The sequence below is a fragment of the Rattus norvegicus genome, chromosome 13 (assembly GCF_021556685.1).
Source record: "Rattus norvegicus strain SHRSP/BbbUtx chromosome 13, alternate assembly SHRSP_T2T, whole genome shotgun sequence".
NCBI lineage: Eukaryota > Metazoa > Chordata > Mammalia > Rodentia > Muridae > Rattus > Rattus norvegicus.
In genome coordinates this window covers 75,222,362-75,245,802 of record NC_141546.1, presented here as the reverse complement: position 1 = coordinate 75,245,802, position 23,441 = coordinate 75,222,362, and the positions used below count along the sequence as shown (strand labels likewise).

General features: G+C 38.9%; 1 protein-coding gene across 9 annotated transcripts in view; it reads left to right on the top strand.

Annotated features, from left to right (window-relative positions):
• Rabgap1l (RAB GTPase activating protein 1-like) overlaps positions 1-23,441 on the top strand; it is a 595,723-nt gene that overhangs the window by 379,301 nt on the left and 192,981 nt on the right. For all 9 annotated transcript variants that reach the window (XR_015635222.1, NM_001401442.2, XM_087580933.1 and 6 more), the window contains 2 exon segments: positions 5,148-5,273; positions 6,734-6,877. Coding sequence is in view for 8 of the 9 variants with exons in the window: in NM_001401442.2 (NP_001388371.1) it covers positions 5,148-5,273; positions 6,734-6,877 (270 nt within the window). In the remaining variant the exon portion in view is untranslated.

The following is a 23,441-nucleotide window of genomic DNA, read 5'->3' as shown; positions in this document are numbered from 1 at the left end:
CTGAGGCCCTTGTTATGACTATAAAGAGTATGACTTACTTTGTGCATATCACAAAAGAACAGTTATGATTTGAAACCCAGTCTTTTAAGACCATAATAGACTGAAAGTTATTGTTACTCAATTAATGCCCTGGAACTTCACTAGTTGTACAACTCAAATGTAAAAAGGTATCCATACTCTAAGATTTTTGTGAAAATCAAGTAGACTCATTAATCTGTCTAATAATGGTATCTGCTATTATTACTAAAATTGACAATTATATGCACAGCCACTTTTCCTTTGGTCCCGATCCTGCTCATTTAAATTGGTAACGCATAAGAAACCACTGAACAGACGTTTGGTTTAAGTGTATTCTAGCATCTATTTGATGTAAAGAGGAAGAGAACAAATAGCTAGCAGTGGTCATTTTGTTTGCTCTTCAGTATATGTGCGGAAGATGAAGCCTCACCAGCGTATGACTTTCCAAATAATCAGTATCTTTCTCTGTTGAAAAAAATGAGGAAATCAGTGTAGTCATTGCCTTCACAGGAAGAAGTAGATCATTCAGGAGCTGCAAAACATAATGAGGTGGAATAAAAACAGGTTATAGTACATACAGAGGTTATTTTTTTTAGCAGAATTCAGGTTTTATCAAAGATATATTATGTACAATGCATGGTTCTTAAAGGCTTCCTTTGTTTTACAGTTCAGAGATTCAGTGAAACTTAGAGGTGGTCTCCATCCATTAAAGGTTTCTGTCCTTTGATGGTCTTTATCAGTACAGATGACAAATCCTTGCTGACACTTGTTACCTGATCATCTGATTACATTACACGGTTCTCCAAGCATGTATGCTAGGCACATGTTTTATTTTATTTTGTATTTTAGATAACCATTGTGGACATTGTCACATCTTAAATTACAAAATTTTAATGTTTATCTTCTCTTTTTCCCAGTCTAATAACTGATTTTTGTGAGAAACACAGTAAAATGAGATTTTGGTATTAAAGATCTACCATGTTCCTACACCCACACCTTTAATATTTAATTTAAAAATACATTGTTCAATTTTTTAGACTAATTGCATATCAGTGATAAATTGAATTGTATTGTTCTGTGAAACACTAATCATTATAATCAGCTAAGGAATCATTTTAGTGGTTTTGTTTTAAGTAAGTAGCTACTGTTGGGGAAACTGTAGGAGAGATCCAAAAGTACAGGCATATCCAGGATTAGATCCTAATTGGTTTAAAATATAAAACTACTGAAGTTCAAAGTCATTAACTGACTTAGCTGAAACAAAAAACAGATAATTCAAAAGTTTCTTGGATCAAGTACAAATGTTGTTACATTTAGCTGTCTTGCTCTCTCACTTTTATGAGATAGTGTCACATGCTCGCCCCAAGCTGCGCTCTGAGGACTGCCGTGACCTCCTGTCCTTCACAGGCATGCGCCAGCACACCCAGCCAGAGCCATGTTTGTTTCCAGAGCTCACACCAATACTTTGCTTCTACTTTTTTGTTGTCTTATCTTGGGAGCTGCCACCACTGTCTTCTTCACACTGCATGCTTTCACTGTGAAAGACTAAGGAATGTAATAGGTTACTAAAGTATTGCGAACCTGTCATGCGTTACTTGATAATTATTGAAGACTGTGTTAAGATTTGTGTAAACAAAATGATGAACGAAGTTCAGTGGCTAAGACACATAAATAGCCCTAACTGGTATGTTCATTACTTTTCCTGTTGCTATGGTAATATGCTCTGCAGAAGCAACTTAAGGGAAAAAGAATTTTGGTTTTGGCTTACATAGTTTCCAGTTGATCATGAATGGGAGTTTATGTAATAGGAGCTTAAGGTGGTTGGTCACACTAAGTCCGTACTTAGGAACCAGAGTGGTGAAATTTGTCTGATTTACACAACCCAAGACCGTGGAGTGATGTCACACTGGTGAGTGGCTCTTTTCACTTCAGTTCACCTCATCTTTCCCAAACATACTGAGAGGTTTATCTTCTAGGTGATTCTAGATACTGTCAAGTTTATAAAATTGACTATCACAAGATGTAAGAAAAGCTTTGTGGATTCCGCCAACACAGATAATGCATTAAGTTAAAAGGATGGACAGTGCTTACTGGCTTGCACCTTTTGTTTACATTCAGCTACCTTTCTTTTTTGTTTGTTGTTTTTGTTGGTTTTTTTGTTGTGTTGTTTTCTAGACAGGGTTTCTCTGTGTAGCTCTGCATGAACTGGAATTCACTCTGTAGACCAAGCTGTTCTCAAACTCAGAGTTCGACCTGCCTCTGCTTCCTGAATGCTGGGATTAAATGAATGTGCCACAGGCACCCTGCTTCAGCCACCTTTCTTTCCCATCTCAGATTCACTTGTCTCAGTATGGTATCACCCACAGTAGCTTCTACATCAATCACTGATCAAGGAAATAAACCCACAGTCTTGGCTATAGACAAAGCTGCTGGGCCTTTTCTCTATTAATGTTCCTCATCCCCAAATTAACTCTAGCATGTTTCAATTAAAAACAAACAAAAACAAACAAAAAAGCAGCAGCAAGAGCCCTTACCTACTGAGCTCTTCCCTCCAGCTCTTCCACAGTCCCATACATTTCTGGGAAAGACCTATTTGAGGAGCATAATTGACTATATTTTATTGTACATTACTGTGTCACAGAAAAGATAGCAATAGATCCTTACTTAACCAGAATTTTCCTACCTTTCTTTCCCTGTAACCTACTCCTCATTGAGCACTAAAATGATCTTAGTGGAAATAAAAGTCAGATTGGCTGCTTTAAAAACTCTCTGGTGATTTCCCACTGCACTTAGAGTAGGGTTCTAACTTTGTAGTGCTGTATGTATCTGAGTTTTGCTGGAGCCAAACCATCAAAAGACCATCCAAAGAACCAAATGAAGAATCCAGACCACACAAATGCTATTAAACCTGGGACAAAGCTGACCCCTTGATACCTAGGCTAACCCCTATGGCTTGCTGATAAGAACATGTCTCCCTCAGTCTAGGTCTTATTAATCCGAGGATTAGTATGATTGGACATCCATTCCCAAGACATCTTGGTTCTGACCAAATTCTTTAAGCTCTCAGAGTCTTTTACTGTATATTGGTCCTAGACAACCAAGGAAATAGAGTTGAAATCATGTGGAGGTTGCACAGCCCACTGTCTACAATATTGTATATTTTGCTATAAATATGGTTCTCGGCAGTGAAAATAGAGAAAACTTAGGGCAATGTGGAGCAAAGGAATTCTGTAACCATTCGCTGAAACCTCATGTGGTACAAAATGCTGTGTGTGGGTCTGTTTAATGTTTTTGAATGTGTGTAATTTTATTAGGGTTTTATTTCTTAAAGGTGTAAACATTACACATTAATAGATATTTCAGGGAGACTTAAATTAGATGTTTAGCCTGCTAACTTTAATACAAATGTGTAACAATGTTGTTATTTTAGTTTAGTTTCTTACTTTTCTTGTCAATGAGTAGCATGAAATACTGTGTCCATGCTCTGTCTGTAAATATGAATATTCTTTTATATTGTAATATCAACTTATATTCTATTTATGCTAGGGGATAGAGAAATTATAGAGTAAAAAAATAAATGCATTAAAGAGGAAAAAAATTAGATGTTTAGTTATCTCTCAGACATAAAGTGGGGGACCTTTGTTTGTCTGCTTGGTGTAATTTTCAGAATTTTGAGTATTTTCCTGTTTATGTTCTTTGAGCTCTGTGATACCATAATTTTGAAATTTATTCCTCTGACTTTAGGCCTTATTCTCTATTAGACAAAAATATCTCTGAAAAAGTTCATTTTTATTTATTATAAATTTTTCTTATTCACTTTATATCACTGCCCTCTCTCAGTCATCCCCCCCACAATCCTTCCCCTGATACATTCTCCCCTTCTCCCCTGAGTGGGTGGGCCCCCCACCGGGTTTCTTCCCACCCTGGCACATCAAGTCTCTATGAGGTTAGGATTATCCTCCCTCTGAGGCCAGACAAGGCAGCCCAGCTATAAGAGCTTGGGGATCCTCTTAGAAAAACAGGAGGAAGGATTGGGGTGTCTAAAAGGATGGAACTCCACAGAAGACCAGCAGAGTCAACCAACCTGGACCCTTGGGGCTCTCAGAGACCGAACCACCAACCAAAGAACATACATGGGCTGGACCCAGGCCACCTGCACAGCTTGGTCTTCATGTGGGTCCCACTAGAGCAGGGACTATCCTAAAGGGTAACTGATTTTGTCATTTAAATCCTGTTGTTTGAAACTCCAAAGATCCTTTTCTAATGTTTTTATTGAAGGAAAAAATAACAATGTCAAGGGGATTCTGAAAGGATAACATTACATTGTCTATCAAAATTTAAAATAGGACCAAAGAGTGATAACTTATGGGAGACATTGTTTGAAAAACCAAGCAATAAACAAGAGAAGCAATAAACAAAAACCAAGCAATAAACAAAAAGGGGAAATCCATTTGTTCTTTGTCATTCTAATTCTTCTTTTGGGACTATACTTTCCCCATAGCCCATTCCTGTGTCAAAAATGATGTGTAGAGAAGTTGCTTATTGAAGCTATTGCTGATACAAATTAATAGTGACTCAGCTCCACTCATAGGAAGCTGATGAGATGAATTCTAGAATATTAACAGACTATTCTCTAGTGTTATAAAAGTAAAAATGCAACTGTTTATAGAACAAGAGCAAAACTATCGGGGCTGGGGATTTAGCTCAGTGGTAGAGCGCTTACCTAGGAAGCGCAAGGCCCTGGGTTCGGTCCCCAGCTCCGAAAAAAAAGAACCAAAAAAAAAAAAAAAAAAAGAGCAAAACTATCTCATTGGCAATGGGAGAAAAAAGACAAATATACACGTATATACAATATATGTGTATATATTCATACACACATGCCTTTTGTATAGGAAAGGAAAAAGTAAAATATGTTTAATTATTTTATACAGAAAAATTATGTTGTCTTTTTTAATGCAGAAACACAGGCAGGATTCAGAATTATTGCATAGTTAGGAGATTTTGCTGTAAGACCAGGGGGCAAGTCTCTAGGGTCACAAGAGGTGACCATTTTTGTGAAGGACTTGAAGGACCTTTACATTTAGTCTGAACAAATGACATTCATGCTTCTTATGTGTGTTTTCCTGTAGATGCCAGAGGAGCAAGCATTCTGTGTTTTGGTGAATATTATGTATAAATATAAATTGAGAGACTTATACAAAAACAATTTTGAAGATCTTCATTGCAAATTCTATCAACTTGAGAAACTAATGCAGGTAAGGAAAAATGGGAAATTCTATCACACATGAATTTGTTGGTATCAAAATCACAAACAGAGTTGATGAACAGTATTTAACCATGAAAGTTTAATGGATACAACTTAAATTTAAATATATTTTTGTTTTATTAATGCTTTTTATTTTTCAGGCATAAAAGTTAGTTTTTAAAATGATTTTTATTTATTATATATAAGTACACTGTAGCTGTCTTCAGCCACACCAGAAGAGGGCATCAGATCTCATTACAGATGGTTGTGAGCCACCATGTGGTTGCTGGGATTTGAAGTTGGGACCTCTGGAAGAGCAGTCAGTGCCCTTAACCACTGAACCACCTTTCCAGTCCCCCTGTTTTGTTTTGTTTTGTTTTGTTTTTAAAGTCAGTATTACTTGTATGACTTAAAAGTCAAATAACTATATCTAATATATCAAGTTGGGCTTGATGACCATTTAGATACCTCATTTAAACTATCAAATAGATAGATTTTAGACCTTTTCAATGTGAGCGTTTTGCACAAAAATGGTTTAGTCTTTCCCTCCTCCCTCCTTTCCTTCCTCCCCCTCTTTCTGTCCCCCTCTTTCCTTCCCCCCTTACACACACACACACACACACACACACACACACACACACACACAGAGAGAGAGAGAGAGAGAGAGAGAGAGAGAGAGAGAGAGAGAGAGAGAGAGAGATACCATTGCTAGGAGCTATCTATCTTGTATTGCACTCTTGGACAGTTTTATTTTGTCATTTTTTTATATGATCACGATTGGGTGTGTATATATATTTGTATTTGGGTGACCGTGGTGCCAGAGAGGGTGGTAGATCTCCTGGAGTTATTGCTGCAAGTGGATGTGAGCAACCTGATTTGGGTGCAGAGAACCAAACTCAGGTCCTCTGGCAGATCAGAAAAAGCTCTGAACTCTTTAGCCATCTGTGCAGTCCACAGATAGGTTTTTATGTCTGGTTGTGTTTTAGAGCCTTCCAAGTGCTCAGAAGTATTCTAAAACCATACTGTATACCTCAGATAATGTCGTTTGAGGATTTGCAACATTTACAACCAACAAATAATAAAATTATCTAATGTTTATTAAAATTCAAATGAAATTTTGGCCTGTGAGTATGAAGATGCATTTTGTTTCTAGGTGGGTAGGGGTGAATCCTGCCTCTTACCTGGGACTCAGAATTTTCATTAGAGTGAAGGTGTTCTGAGAGAACAAGATTTTTCCAGGAAGCAAGAACTCTGGTGTTAGCAAGGATAATCTTGTAAAAAGTCTTTGTTGTCCACACTTAGTCTGCCCTGCGTGCATGCCCATCTCCTGTCATCACGTCTGTGCACTGACTTAGCAGAACAGCAGTTCTAGGAGGCAGCTGAAGCACAGAGAGCTGGGTGGACGTTGCAGTTGTTGTGAAAGACAACACTTCTTCAGCAGTCATCCCTAACCTTCCTTTTGACTCTTAGGAACAGCTGCCAGACCTGTACAGCCACTTCTGTGATCTGAACCTGGAAGCTCATATGTACGCATCCCAGTGGTTCCTCACTCTTTTTACTGCCAAGTTCCCACTCTGCATGGTGTTCCACATCATTGACCTGCTGCTGTGCGAGGTACAGTTTCCAGTTTTCATACCTATGGCGAAGTAGGAAAGTCTGCCTAGAAACAGTTATTTTCCTTTTTCATAGTATTAACCCACACTCATGGACCAAAATTGTATTTGAATTTTTAATAAAGATTACATAATTTTATTGTTTGTCAGAAATAAAAAATATTAAGGCTTGTATAATTTCCACAAAATAGAATTATGTAGCTAAATTTGTGTAATTATATTTCTAATAAGCCTATATCTGTGACTAATATATCACCAGTGTATCTTTTTTAAAAAGTTATATAAATACAGTTAGAGTCGTATTTTTAGGCCATAAAGCATGTCAATTATCCATTTTTAAAGCGCCTCTGTTGTTTGTTTACTTTATTCTTTTTGTTCCCTAAGTTGATGCACTTATACTACAATAGGGAGTGTGAACAAGCCCTCCCCAACCCCCACCCCACCCCTGTAATAATTCCTCCCATTTGTTAGCTCCCTTTGTGTATGTGGTATTTTGGTTCCTCCAAGAAAGAAAAACGATAAACATTTTAGATCATGAGCTCTTCTGTCCTGTCCTGTCCTGTCCTGTCCTGTCCTGTCCTGTCCTGTCCTCTGCTCTCTCTCCTTCTCTTCCCCTTCCCTATGACAGATGCAAACCGATGGCTTTATGCATGCCAGACAAGTGTTCTACCACTGAATTACAGCCTCATCCCAGTGACATTTTTAGGCAGTAAAGCATGTCAGTTATTCATTTTTTAAAGCGCCTTGGTTGTCTGTATTTGTTTACTTTATTCCTTTTAGTTCCCTTAGTTGAGTGTATATATTTTATCTGTTTTCTTCTGGGGTGGTGGCGTGAGGATGGAACCTTGCCTTGTTCATGTATGTATTCTAGCACTGATGTGCACCCCGTGCCTACTTTGTTCTTTTAAATCATGCACTACACACACGCATTCCTTATCTCATACTGACTGTCAGAATGCTGACACGCATCTTGATGACTGTCTTGAAAGGTAGTTTGCTGGGCCAGGCACGATGTTGTACAGCTTTCTTCCCAGTACTTCAGAGGCAGAGGGAGGTAGTAGGATCTCCATGAGTTTCAGGACAGCTAGAACTGCATACTGAGACCCTGTCTCAAAAAAGAATAGCTGGCTTGATGAAAAGAAAAGCATATATTTAAATAAAAGTATAAATGTACACAAAAGTGAGACCACCCATTTTAATCACCCTTGACATTTAATTAAAAATAGTATTTGAAAAGTGCCTAAGCCGTACAAAGCCTGTCATTTTATGTGTAAATATTTCTGGGCTTTTGCTCTCACAGGCTCTTGTTATTAGTTGTATTGCATCTGAAATTTGAAAGCATTTTGTAGGTGAGGAAGGTTTTGAGTCATTTGTGAAGTACTTTGGTAAGGAAGATTGAGTGTTTTACTAGATTCGCAGAAGGGATTTTGAATCTTGATTATGTAACAGCAACTGATATTGATGGATAGCACATACATTCTCCTATTCATTTTACTTTTAACTTAATCTAAGACGCCATCTAAATGTAACCAGTGGAAGAAGACAAAGAAACTAAACCCTTCTTCCATATGCTGTGATCGTCACAATATCCACAAGGAGAACTTGGGCGTTTATGCAAGCATCATGCTCTGACTGATTATTCCAAGTGGGCCTGGCTCACATTCTAATACAGTACTCTTTTTTAAAGAAACCTGATTTAGATGTTTGAGTTCTATAATCCTAAAACCAATTAATACTCAAAATTAGTTTTGATAAGTCTTCGTAGGCATTATCCCACATTATGCACTAGTCAAGAATAGTATGTCCTGAAATGGGAACCATGTGGTATGCTAATGGTTTTTGCACTGTCTACTGAATGAGCTTGAAATTACTTACCATCACTAGGTATTGTTTTCTTAAAGAGATTATGTGTGTTCCTGCTAGATTAGTCTGTGGTTTCATTACAGAGTGTAGAGTGCATAGTTGTTCTGCTAAATGGATTTCTCTATTGCTTATGGCAGAGTAGTGATGCTGTAGTTTAGTTTGCTGGATGAATGACTTTCAGAAACTGTCCCCTGAGCCATGGCATCTGGCACTGTTTATGCAGCTTCCGGAACCTGAATTCACAATTTCTTGGGAAATTTAATCTTGAAGATATTTGAATTTCTAGTGTTGACTTACTCAAATTTATAGTAAAGAAATGTGAACAAAATTTATGTGTTCCTGCCCTTGTCTTTTGTGATCACAGTGGGTTAAAGATCCCAGTGTTCGCTGCAATTAGTAAAACCACCACAGATGTTGCTCTCTCTCACCTTCAGCTTATACTGTGCAGCTGGCTTTCCCTTTTTTACATTATTATACAAAGTAATGTGCTTTCATTATTGTATTTTAATACTTTTTAAATTTTTCTTTTGTCAGCCTAATTTAAAAATTCTTTCTCTCCTCTCATGGGTTCTTTTTCTTTTGAGAATAGGTTTCCTCATCTAATAGAGTAATTTCTAGATCTATTAATATTACAAAAAGTTTAATTTTTTTCTTTTGGCCAAATAAAAGTCCATTGTGTATAGATTCTGTATTTTCATCTCCTACTCATCTGTTGATGGACTTCTAGGTGGGGTACTTTCCTCTTGGCTGCTGTGAATAACAAAGCAGTGGCCTGTATCGCTGTGGTAGCCTTTAGTTTTGACGATGTACCAATAACAGGAGCGCTGGCTCATGCAGAAGTTTTGGTTTTATGTATTTGGGTATCCTCATATCCAGATTTGCTTCTCTGTTGCTGGGATAAACACTGTGACCAAAAGCAGCTTGCTGTGTGGCTTGTACTTGCTGATCACCGTCTGTCAGTGAAGACAGTCAGGTCAGGAACTCAAGCAGGAGCAAAGGCAGGAACCACAGAGGAATACTGACTGGCTCCCCTGTGGACCCAGCTTCCTTTGGCCTACAGCCCAACCCCACCTCTCCAGGGGTGGCACCAGCTGCTTCTAACAGCCATAAAAATGCCTCCACACCATCTCCCAAAGACCAGGCGTGGAGGCAGTACCTTAAGGGAGGTTCCCTCAGGCCAACTGACTCTAATTTGTGTCAACTTGACAGTAGAAGAGGACAGTAAGAAGAACAGCCCACTGGCACACTCACTCACTTCCGTGGGGCAGCACTGAGTGTGCAGTCTCACAAGCTGTGAAATAAGGGTTTGGTTTTTTTCTCCAGATCCTCAGCCAGCATTTGTTTGTTAATGGTGGCCTTTCTGACTATCGTAAGGCAGAAACTTAAGGGAGTTTAAATTTGCATTTTCCTGAAAGATAAGGATGTTGGGTATCCCTTAAAACTTTATTGGTCATTTGTGTTTTCTCTTTTAAAAGGCATCTGTTCAAGTTATTTGCCAATTTTTGATCATTTATTGATCAGCGTTTGTTTTTTGCATGTTTAATTTTTACAGTTCTTTATATAGTCTATTACATTGGATACTATTACATATCCAAGTCTGGCAGATTATTCTTCCATTCTGTGAGTAATGTTTTTACTGTATTGATCTTTCCTGACCTGTGCAGAACCATTTTGAATTCATGTAATCCATGTCAATATTTCGTACACTATTGGAATCCTTTTTTACACTGTTCCTGCCTTACCTGTCCTAAATTGCTTTCCCCTAGCAGGTTTTAAATTAAAACCTTTGATCCGTCTTGGTCTGTTTTTGTGTGTGATACAGACCTTATTTCATTCTTTTTATGTGGCTATCCAGATTTCCGACAGTTTGTTAAGTAGTGTACTTTTTCTCTAATGTATTTGGTAACAACTTTGTAGGAAACAATTAGATGATCAAAGATGTATACATTTATTCCTGAGTTTTGTATTCTTTTCCACTGGCCCACATGTGTTTGTGCCAGTGCTGTGCTGTCTTTGTCATGTCTCGAGTGTTCTGCTTAGGACTGACTGCATTTGCTATCTGTGTCTTTTGTGTTTACATATGGATTTTAGAGTTATAGTGTCTAGTTCTTTGAAGAATGTCCTTGGAATGTCGATTGGGATTGCATTTGAATCTATAAATTAATTGCTTTGATAATGCAGCCATTCTTTTTTTCTCTCTCACACACACATGCATACATATATATACATATACATATACATCATATACATATATATGTATATGTGTATACACACACACACACATACATATACACCCCAAAGTAGGGAGAGCATTTTTTTTATCTTTATTAACTTTAGTATTTCTTATTTACATTTTGATTGTTATTCCCCTTCCTGGTTTCCAGGCCAACATCCCCCTAACCCCTCCCCCTCCCCTTCTATATGGGCTCTGGCCCATCCTTCCCCCATTACCACCCTCCCCCCAACAATCACGTTCACTGGGGGTTCAGGGCTTTCCCTTCCACTGGTGCCCTTACTAGGCTATTCATTGCTACCTATGAGGTCAGAGTCCAGGGTCAGTCCATGTATAGTCTTTGGGTAGTGGCTTAGTCCCTGGAAGCTCTGGTTGGTTGGCATTGTTGTTCATATGGGGTCTCAAGCCCCTTCAAGCTCTTCCAGTCCTTTCTCTGATTCCTTCAACAGGGATCCTGTTCTCAGTTCAGTGGTTTGCTGCTGGCATTCGCCTATGTATTTGCTGTATTCTGGCTGTGTCTCTCAGGAGAGATCTACATCTGGTTCCTACTGACAGCCATTCTTACCTAATTGATTCTGCTAGTCTAGAAGCTTGGAAGGTTTTTCTGTCCTATAGTGCCTCTTTCAATTGCTTTCCTTTTTCTCTTTCTTTTTTTTTCACAGTGTTTTTTTTTAATTTTTTTTAAAATTTACATTTCAAAAGTTATCTTCTTACCCAGTTTCCCCTCTGGAAACCCCCTATCCCATCTCCCCACCCCCTGGCTCCATGAGGGTGTTCCTCTACCAACCCACCCACTCCCTCCCACCTCCTCGCCCTAACATTCCCCTACACTGGGGTATTTAGCCTTCATAGGACCAAGGGCCTCTCCTCCCATTGATGCCCAACAAAGCCATCCTCTGCTACATATGCAGCCGGAGCCGTAGGTCCATCCCTGTGTACTCCTGGGAAGGTAGTTTAGTCCCTGGGAACTCTGAGGGACCTGGTTAGTTGATATTGTTGTTCTTATGGGGTTACTAACCTCTTCAGCTCCTTCAGTCCTTTCTCTAACTCCTCCATTGGGGATCCTGTTCTCAGTTCAATGTTGACTTGAGCATCTGCCTCTGTATTTGTCAGGCTCTGGCAGAGCCTCTCAGGAGACAGCTATATCAGGCTCCTGTCAGCATGTACCTCTTGGCATCCACAGTGTAGGGGAATGTTAGGGCAGGGAGACTGGAAGAGAGGGGGAGCACCCTCATAGAAGAAGGGGGAGGGGGAATAAGATACGGGGTTTATGGACCGGAAACCGGGAAAGGGGATAATATTTGAAATGTAAATAAAAAAATATCCATTTTTTAAAAAAAGAATCTTTCTTTTAGTGTATTAATAAAATTTACTGCAGAACTCCTTTGCCTCAGTGGGCAGGATTACTTCTGGACCTCATAGCTTTCCAAAAGGTAGGGGATTACAGTCACAACATCAGGACTGCTAAGGAAGGGACCGACCCACCAACAGGGTAAAGGAGTTCTTCCAAACAAGCCTTGTGAGGAGCTCTATGTTAGTGGGCCTCGGGAAGTTCATTCTTTCCACTAACTCATCTCTGTCATCTTCGTCAAGGGTTAGTTTGCAAAAGAGCTTTGGAATAAATTCAGACTTCCTGCCTGTCTGCTTTTTCTCTTTGCCCCCTTTCTTCTTCTAGTTAATAAAATATTTATATCAAAAGCTATTTTTTCCTATGTATTAAATATTCTAGTGGAAGAAATAGTCTTAAATAAACTATATACTGGGTCTTTTTTTTATATTTTTTGTAAGAAAACGTTGCAGATCTTGATGTTTGTCAGTTAATATTTTTTGCAAATGAAAGGCTAGGGAATTCTTAGAAAATGTAGATTTTTTCATACTCATTCTAACAAAACATTATTAAACAGTAAAGTGTTTTACTCCCAGAACTTTTATAAAGTGAAAAAGAAAACACTGAGTTTGACTTTCCTCTTAAGGAACAAATCGTCATGCCCTGTGCCCACTCTTTATTCTGGTTGGGAATATAAAGTGAATTCAGCAAAAGGGGAAGAATTGTGCCATTTTGGCAGTCCCACTTGAGTTTTCAAACCTTCTGTTTATCAGTAATTGCTGTTTTCAATTCTTAAACCTGGCGGGATGGTGGCCTGTGCTAATTCCCTAACTTGGTGGAAGATATGTGGCCATAGCTATAGATCAGAGTTCTGAAATGTATGTTTTATGTGGAAAGGAAGTACTGTCTCTAAACTTGTAGGCAGCAATTGGAAGAGAAATCACCTTTACCCTGCTTAGTGTCTGGTTTTGAGAGAAGCCTATGCACATTAATACTGTAGTGCAAACTTTGTGTTCTTAACCCACCAAGAATAAAATGCTTTACGTTTTGAAATAACCTTTTCTTAATATAATGTAAACTTGATGTTTTCTCACAGAAAGAACATGTGTAAGGTAATCAGCACCAAGATCATATAAAACAGAGAATGACCTGCATTTCAGACCTGCTTCCGGCCCTCCTCCCTGGAGGGTAATCACTGGGCTGATGCTCAGGATGGGTTGTCTGGCTTGTTTTGGTTCTTCATGTAATCATACACACAATATTCCTGTGTAATTTCATTTATTCCTGGATTATCTATAAGATTTCTTCATATTTTTCCATCTAGACATGGCTTATCTTCTCCACTGTAACTACACTAAAGCTTATTTTCTTTCTGTTATGTTGTTGATAGCCTTAGAATTGTTTTCATATTAAGGCTCTTAAGTGTGCTGTGAGTGGTCCTGAATTTATCTTCTGATGAATAGCCATGCACATCTGTGGATATACACATAGAAATAAAATTGCCAGGCTTCAGTGTATGTACTCCCTCAATGTGAATAGATACTGGGGAATGTATTCCAACTACGATAGCCATGTCCTTTTGAGTTGTTTTATTCAGTATAAGTATTCCTTATTTAAAAAAATAAAAGGAAAGATTTTTATTGTTTTCTTAGATAGCTAACACTGGGTCAGATTATAATTCACCAAATGCAGTAAAATGGCACTCATTTGGTGAAGAGATTGACTTGATTGCTGAAATTACATAGAGATAGAGACCAAGGACTAGACCTTTTTTTCCTTTTATTGAAAATACATTTTTTAAAAAGAACTACTAAGCCTGATAAACAACTTCAGCAAAGTGGCTGGCTATAAAATTAACTCAAAGGGGTTGGGGATTCAGCTCAGTGGTAGAGCGCTTGCCTAGCAAGCACAAGGCCCTGGGTTCAGTCCCCAGCTCTGAAAAAAAAAAAGAAAAGAAAAGAAAAAAATTAACTCAAACAAATCAGTAGCCTTCCTCTCAAAGAATAAACAGGCTAAGAAAGAAATTAGGGAAATGACACCCTTCACAATAGTCCCAAATAATATAAAATACCTTGGTGTGATTCGAACCAAGCAAGAGAAAGAGCTGTATGACAAGAACTTCAAGTCTTTGAAGAAAGAAATCAAAGATCTCAGAAGATGGAAAGATCTCCCATGCTCATGGATTGGCAGGATTAATATAGTAAAGATGGCCATCTTGCCAAAAGCAATCTACAGATTCAATGCAATCCCCATCAAAATTCCAACTCAATTCTTCATAGAGCTACAAAGAGCAATTTGAAAATTCATTTGGAATAACAAAAAAGAAAAAAAAACTAGTATAGCGAAAACTATTCTCAACAATAAAAGAACTTCTGGGAGAATTACCATCCCTGACCTCAAAGTGTATTACAGAGCAATAGTGAAAAGAAAAACTGTATGATATTGATACAGAGACAGACAGGTAGATCAATGGAATAGAATTGAATGCCCAAAAATGAATCCACACACCTATGGTCACTTGATGTTTGACAAAGGAGCTAAAACCATCCAGTGGAAAAAAGATAGCGTTTTCAACAAATGGTGCTGGTTCAACTGGAGGTCAGCATGGAGAAGAATGCAATTCAATCCATTCTTATCACCCTGTACAAAGCTCAAGTCCAAGTAGATCAAGGACCTCCACATCAAACCAGATACACTCAAACTAATAGAAGAAAAAATGGGGAAGACCCTTGAACACATAGGCACTGGGGAAAATTTCCTGAACAAAACACCAATGGCTTATACTCTAAGATCAAGAATTGACAAATGGAATCTCTATTTGTCACAAAACTGCAAAGCTTGTGTAAGGCAAAGGACATTGTCATTAGGACAAAATGGCAAGCAACAGATTGGGAAAAGATCTTTACCAATCCTACACCCGATAGAGGGCTAATATCCAATATATACAAAGAACTCAAGAACTTAAGAGTCCAGAGAGCCAAATGGCCCTATTAAAATGGGGTGCAGAGCTAAACAAATAATTCTCAGTTGAGGAATATCAAAACGCTGAGAAGTACCTAAAGAAATGTTCTGCATCCTTAGTCATCAGGGAAATGCAAATCAAAACAACCCTGAGATTCCACCTCACACCAGTCAGAATGACTAAGATTACAAACTCAGGCGACAACAGATGTTGGCGAGGATGTGGAGAAAGAGGAACACTCCTCCATTGTTAGTGGGATTGCAAGCTGGTACAACCACTCTGGAAATCAGTCTGGAGGTTCCTCAGAAAATTGAACATAGTACTACCTGAGGACCTATCTATACCACTCCTGGGTATATACCCAAAAGATGCTCCAAAATATAAGAAGGACACATGCTCCACTCTGTTCATAGCAGCCTTATTTATAATAGCCAAAACCTGGAAAGATCCCAGATGTCCTTCAGTAGAGGAATATATACAGAAAATGTGGTACATCTACACAATGGAGTACTACTCAGCTATCAAAAACAATGACTTCATGAAATTCATAGTCAAATGTATGGAACTAGACAATACCATCCTGAGTGAGGTAACCCAGTCACAAAAAATATACATGGTATGCACTCACTGATAAGTGGATATTAGCCCAAAAGCTCGGATTACCCAAGACACAATCCACAGACCACATGAAGCTCAAGAAGAAGGATGACCAAAGTACGGATGCTTCAGAACTTCTTAAAAGAGTGAATTAAAATATTCATAGGAGCAGATATGGAGACAAAGTTTGGAGCAAAGACTGAAGGAATGGCCATTCAGAGCCTGCCCCACCTGAGGATCCAGCCCATATATATACAGCCACCAAACCCAGACAGTATTGCTGATGCTGATGCTGATGCCAAGAAATGCATGTTGACAGGAGCCTGATAGAGCTGTTTCCTGAGAGGCTCTGCCAGAGCATGACAAGCGAGTGCTAGCAGCCAACCATTGAACCTAGAACGGGGTCCCCATTTGAGGAGTTAGAGGAAGGATTGAAGGAGCTGAAGGGGTTTGCAACCCCATAAGAACAACAATACCAACCAACCAGAGCTCGCAGGGACTAAACCACCATCCAAAGAGTACACATGGACAGACCCATGGCTCCAGCTGCATATTAGCAGAGGATGGCCTTATTGGGCACGAAAGGGAGGAGAAGCCCTTGTTCCTGCCAAGGCCAGACTCCTCAGTGTAGGGGAATAACTGGGTGGGGAGGTTGGAAGGAGCGAGTGGTTGAGTTGGGGGAAGGGGATATAACATTTGAAATGTAAATTAAAAAATATCCAGTAAAATAAATTTCTGGGGGGGACAAAGAAAGTAGTTTTTTTCACATAATATAACCTGATTACAGTGTACTCTCCCTGTACTCCTCCCACTTTCTCCTCTCTGCCCTTCCCATCTGCATCCACTCCCTTTCTGTCTCTCATTAGAAAACAAACAAGCTTCTAAGGGATAGTAATAAAATGAAATAAGATTTTTTAAAAAAGCCCTAACACATCAGAATTGAATAAAACAATCAGAAGGAAAATAGCCCAAGTGTGGGCATAAGAAACAGGGACCCACTCATTTGCACACCCAGGAATACCATATAAACACTAAACTGGGAGTCAATATGCAGAGAGCCTGCTGCAGACTTGAGCAGGCCCTGTGCATGCTGCCTCAGTCCCTATGAGTTCATATGAGCTTTGCTGGTATAGATTTTAAAGGCTTTGTTTCTTGGTGTCTTTTGTCCCCTTTGTTCTTAAAACTTTCTACCTCCTCTGCGTCAGTCTTCCCTGATCCCTGAGGGAAAGGATTGGACAGACACATCCCAGTTAGGGCTGAGTGTTCCAAGCATTCTCACTCTGCATGTGTGCTGTGGGTCTTTGTAGTTGTTCATTTACTGCAGGAGGGAGCTTCCTTGATGTTGGCCAAGGAAGGTGCTGATGTATAAATATAGTAGAGTGTTAATAGTGGTCATTTTATTGCTACTTTTTTTTTAAAGAACAATAGTGTTAGGTCTTGCTACTTAGTAATTTAGGCTCTCCAGTCTCAGTTTTTTTGGTCAAGCAGTGTGAGGTATGGGTTCCATCTTGTGGAGTGGGCCTTAAGTCAAATCTTATATTGTTTGGTTGTCCCACAAGCTTAGAGCCATCATTGCCTTAGCATACTTTGCAAGCAAGACAATATTAACAGTATTTTATCAGGCAGTAAACCTCTGATCAAAGAGTTTGTGGCTGAGTTGGTCTTTATGCTTCTCTTTTGATAACATGCAGTGTACCTTCCTATACTAAAGACACTAGAGCTTCAAGGGGCAGGCTGTCTGTAGACACCCCTCAACTTCCCCATGTTCAGTGAGTTACACAGATGTTTCCCCAGTGAGACCTTGCTGTCAGTTTGTAGAAAGCAGCCAATTATTGTCTTGTCAACAGCCTGCCTGGTTGGGGGATTCCCATGGTACCCCTTCTGGCCAACAGCTCAGTTAGATGTAACCCAATCCCAGTACTGTGATCACTTTTGTGCCTGTGTGACAGAGTTAACCTGATGAGGAAGATCATGAAGGAATTCACTGTTAGAAGAGGGAACATGGAGATGGTATAAAATGAGTTAACAGTTAAGATATTCGGTGTCGACTCAAGATCTTGATTTTTCTGGATACCATCCTTATGTTAATTAACCTGTCTCTGGAGTTTTAGTTATAAAATAAGACTGTCTCTTGGGTTAAATAAGATTGTGGCAAAGTATTTATCATTAAATATCCCATTACTTATCCTATCCCTCTTGTGCAGTGCTCTGAACATCTGAGAGCCTTTTACTTCTCAGTTTCTTACAGCATCAGTCTTAATCCAAACTGGTCGAAAACGTCTTTGGTAAAGCAAGATTTTAAACAATGGCCTTAAGAGAAGTTTCTTTTCTTTCTTTTTCTATTGATGATTCAAGTAATTCTCCAAAGTTTTCTTCCCCCCTTCCTTCACTATTTAACGAAAGAAGAGGGAAAGCTGCAGAAGTTCTCTTAGTCTTTACAAGGTAACTGACAGCGAATGTTTTAAGTTGACTCTTTCCAGTTTTCGAGTATAAAATGTATTCTGCTTTATATAGTAACTTGATATTTCATGAAATTTAAGGAAATCATTGACCCTTTGAATTAGAGTGTGTCTCCAGTGCCTCCTTTCTTATAAGAATGATGAGAAAATGACAGCTCTATATTATCTGATTAAATACTATCAAGGATAATTTCCCTTTCAAGGAAGTTTTCTGACAGTTGAATAGATGCATTATATAACATTCTCCCCTTTTAGCCCCAACACCTCCCACCCAAATTAATCTCTTCAGAATAAGATGATATAAGGACACTTAAGCTCTCTGGAAAGAATAAATGTTTCTGAAAACCCTGGAGAGGTTTGTATATGTGCATAAAAATACAGAAATAAGTGCTCTGTGTAGTCATCATCAACAGGAGCGACAGAACGTGTACAGGCTATTTAAAGCTTTATTCACTTCAGAACCAGAAACGCACTCTAAAATCTCATTCCCGAATCCTGGCATCAGCTTGCTTCACAGTTAGCACCTCCAATACATACAGGCTTGAACACAACACCTTACTAATAAATTTAAATATGGAACTAAAATAACTTTACAATAAAATTATAAAACAAAAATTGCAAAGACTTTCCAATATTCACGCATTAGACAATTTAGTATTATTAAACTGACAGATTCAATCCAGTCTTCATTAAAGTATCAAGTTATGTTTTACCAAATATAAAAAAGTAATCCCAGAAGAAAATAAAATGAATAAAGCCATAGGTACCACAATCCACGATTTCAAATTGCTGCAGGAACTGTTATAACAGAAACGTAAAACCAGGCACATAGACCAATAGAACACAGTATAAAACTCAGAGCCCAATAAAGCCTTGCAACTGCAGCCCCTTAACAAAGGGGCCACAAAAAAAACAACCTCTTAAATAAATGGTTCATGACACCATTATGTCTTATCCTATCCTGTACAAAGCACATTTATTGAATTAAATAAATTAATAGAAATAAACTTAAATCTAAATGTCTTAACACTCTTCCATTTAGTTGCATGTAACAGAAAAGAAAAAAAATAGATAAAACTGTTGTCCTTATGACATTTTTGTCCTTAGAGTAGTCAAATATTTAATAACTAAGCAGACCATATAGTATATTGGTCAGAAAGTAGGATGGAGAAAAATAAAGGGAAAAAAATACAGCAGAATGGGGACTGTTTCTTTCCTGAATCACTTACATTGCAGTATTTAAAATGGTATTGTGGTGCATTCAGAGGGACGGTGGGAAACTAGTTAGGAGGCAAACATCATGGGGGAGGTGATGGACCAAGGAAGTGACAGGGAAGGGGTGAGATTGGTTGTATGGGGCGCCTTCAAAGGTTGAGGCAATAGGATGATAGGATGCGCTGGTGGATAGCGCAGGCAGGCAAGTCATTCTTTTTGGTGTAATGGAAGGGAGGAGCTGACAGGTTTGCATGCCTGTTCTTCCAGGAGCATAGGAAGCAGCCTGGCTAGGGATGGCTACTCTTCGATGACTAGGGAATGTCACTACTACACTCTCAACTCAGGTTCCAAGGTCTTTGTGGTGTTTTTGTAGAAGCTGCTGTGATATTCTTGAGTACATTTAAGGTCAGTATTGGCAGCATCAAATTGAACGTGAAGAGTGGGAAAACCATGAAAGATGAGCAGCAGGAGAGTGAGCGTTGATGGGTTACAGAGCCGCACGTTCATTGCTGAGGGAAGGAATGTTACTTGTGCTTTGGTGAAAGCCACATCAAATCATTTTGAAGATCCACAGTACTTTGAACATGTTCGGTAATTCAGTGTTGGTTGAGTATTAGCTTATATTAAGAGGCAATGATTTAAGTTATAAGATGACAGATTGTTTTTGTCATTTTCATAAAAATCTCTCAGTTCCTAGCTAAATAAAGTAAATAGAGTTACTTTTCAGGTTTTGTTTGTTTGTTTGTTTTGTTTTGCAAAAATGGGGAAAAATCTCATAGTGATTAAAGTAGGTACATATGTATTTAATAAAGTAAATAAGCCTATTTTTTAAATTTATGATTAAATATTTGAAACTAGTGTTGACTACACTAGAAAGTGGCTCTTGATAAATATATTATTTATTAAGTAAATTTCTCATGCATTCCAAAGACAAACTATATTTTTTTTCCAGCCAGGGATGCTTACTTAGAATAGGAGTGGAACAATTGAAAAACAGGATTTAATCTTTACAAATATAGTTCAGTTCTTAGAGCTAAAATGCTTACTGTGTTCTAAGTAATTACACTGTACTTTTTTTATAGGCAGCATTTTTTTAATAAAGGCAGCATGTAAGTTTGACCCATATAAGTCATTTTTATGATTACCTGCAAAGCTGTATGGAGTATTTGTGTGCTTCCCAATTCTCTGGAAGCTGGGTTGTAAAAATACTTTTTTTTAAAATTTTTTTTTATTTTATTTTTTTTTAACTTGAGTATTTCTTATTTACATTTCGAGTGTTATTCCCTTTCCCGGTTTACAGGCCAACATCCCCCTAATCCCTCCCCCTCCCCTTCTTTATGGGTGTTCCCCTCCTCATCCTCCCCCCATTGCCGCCCTCCCCCCAACAGTCTAGTTCACTGGGGGTTCAGTCTTAGCAGGACCCAGGGCTTCCCCTTCCACTGGTGCTCTTACTAGGATATGCATTGCTACCTATGAGGTCAGAGTCCAGGGTCAGTCCATGTATAGTCTTTAGGTAGTGGCTTAGTCCCTGGAAGCTCTGGTTGCTTGGCATTGTTGTTCATATGGAGTCTCGAGCCCCTTCAAGCTCTTCCAGTTCTTTCTCTGATTCCTTCAACGGGAGTCCCATTCTCAGTTCAGTGATTTGCTGCTGGCTTTCGCCTCTGTATTTGCTGTATTCTGGCTGTGTCTCTCGGGAGAGATCTACATCCGGCTCCTGTCGGTCTGCACTTCTTTGCTTCATCCATCTTGTCTAATTGGGTGGCAGTATATGTATGGGCCACATGTGGGGCAGGCTCTGAATGGGTGTTCCTTCTGTCTCTGGTAAAAATACTTTTTAACTAGTTCTTACTGAAAGACATCCACTGTAGTTAGTAGCAGTGTCTTCTCTATAGGTTGATTGTATTGTATCATAGAGGACTAATTATTTAGTAGCGACTGAAGGTAAAATGTGTAAATGAGGCTGCATGTGAGAAAAGCTACTTGCGTTTATTATTCTGTTTTATAGATAGCCAAGGTTAGCTGACAAATATCTGGACTTCCCTTTTTAAGTCTCAAGAAGAGTATGCTAAAAGGTGGGCGTTTGTGGGTGACACACCCTACCAAAAATTGCATACCTTGTTTTAATCCACACAAAATACTGCTTTATCCGTTCCTTATATAAGTTGGCCCATTTAGAAAAAAATGTAAAGAAGTTCTATTATTCTTGTATTTCAGCTCCACAGGAAATAATCAGGTTTTTATTTTCTTAAGACAAAAGTAAGTTACAAAAATAAATCAGTGTTTGCTCTCCTGTTAAGGTTGAGGTCTTGCCAATTCACAGTCCATTGGTGTCTCAATCCAATGCTATTAACCTCATAGCTCAGGGTCTCGCTGGCTCTAGTTGGACTTCTCCATGGTAAGCCAGTTTTTGGGCTGCTTTGTTTGACATTTTAACTAAACAAAGATTTGTTCTTTTTTATTATCCAGGGCCTCTTAATTATAGCTGTAGGTCTGTGCCATTACTAACATTCTGTCAGCCCACTGTGCCCAGGTGCCTTGTCGTTGCACTTGGTGAACGGAGCACAAGATCTTCTGGCTTCTGATTTTTAGGCTCTCACAGGGCATTCTAAAACTCTGCTTTTCAGATGTCCACTTGACATGTTCCCTCTTGTCCATGTTCTAGTAGAGTAACTCATTCTGTTCTTCATTTCTGAGGACTAATGCAAACATTTTTACATAATTGAATAAAACAGTTTTCTGTTTGTGCAGTGCTTCCTTGACTTAAGAATTGGAGCTGGTCTGCTTGTTGTTTCTTACTTAAGGTATCTAATTGTTTTTTATGTAAGACACTCAAAGCATTTGGACGTGTAATTAATTAAAGTGTGTCTAGTTCTTCTAGTATCCCAGTGAAGTAGGTACATCCTACTTCAGACAGGGATTTCAATTTGCTCATTAACAAAGACACACGTTTCTATTTTGCCCATAAGAATTTTTAATACAAAGAAAAGAGTGCCTCCTTAATGCACTGATCCTGTGAGTGGAGAGGCTGGGGATTGAGTCTTGGCCTTGAGCATGTTACACAAGCAGTCTCCCACTGAGCTAATTAGGGTGTAACTGACTTTTCTTTTGCTTCTCCTGTTATTTATTTATTTATTTATTTATTTATTTATTTATTTTTACTTCTTCACTTTACATCCCCTCCTGGTCACCCCCTCCCACAATCCTTCCCTCATCCCTTTCTGCTCCTTCCTCACAGCTCCCACCCTGGCACTTTAAGGCTCTGAGAGGCTAGGCACTTCCTCTCCCATTGAGGCCAGATAAGGCACCCAGCTAGAAGACCATATCCATGTACAGGCCACAGTTTTGTGGATAGCCTCCCAGTCTAGATGTTTGGGATCCACATGAAGACATCTGCTACATATGTGCAGGGAGACCTCGGTCCAGCCCATGAAGCTAGGTTCATAGAGCCTAGGTATGCTCCACGGTTGGCAATCCAGTCTCTGAGAGCTCCAAGGGTTCAGGTTGGTTGACTCTGTTGGTCTTCCTGTGGAGTTCCTATCCCCTTAGGGGCTACACTCCTTCCTCCTGTTCTTGCATAAGAGTCTCCAAGCCCCATCCACCACTTGGCTCTGGGTGTCTGCATCTGCCTGAGTCAGCTGCTGAGTGGAACCTCTCGGAGGACATCTTGCTCATTTCTGCAAGCACAACAGAGCATCATTAATAGTGTCTGAAGAATGGATAAATAAAATGTGGTTTATCTACACAATGGAATATTATTCAACTATTAAAAATAAAGACATCATGAATTTTGCAGGCAAACGGGACTTTGAGAATATCATCCTGAGTGAAGTAACCCAGTCCCAAAAGGACATGCCTGGTATGTTCTCACTTTAAAGTGGACATCAGCCATAAAATACAGGTACCACGTCA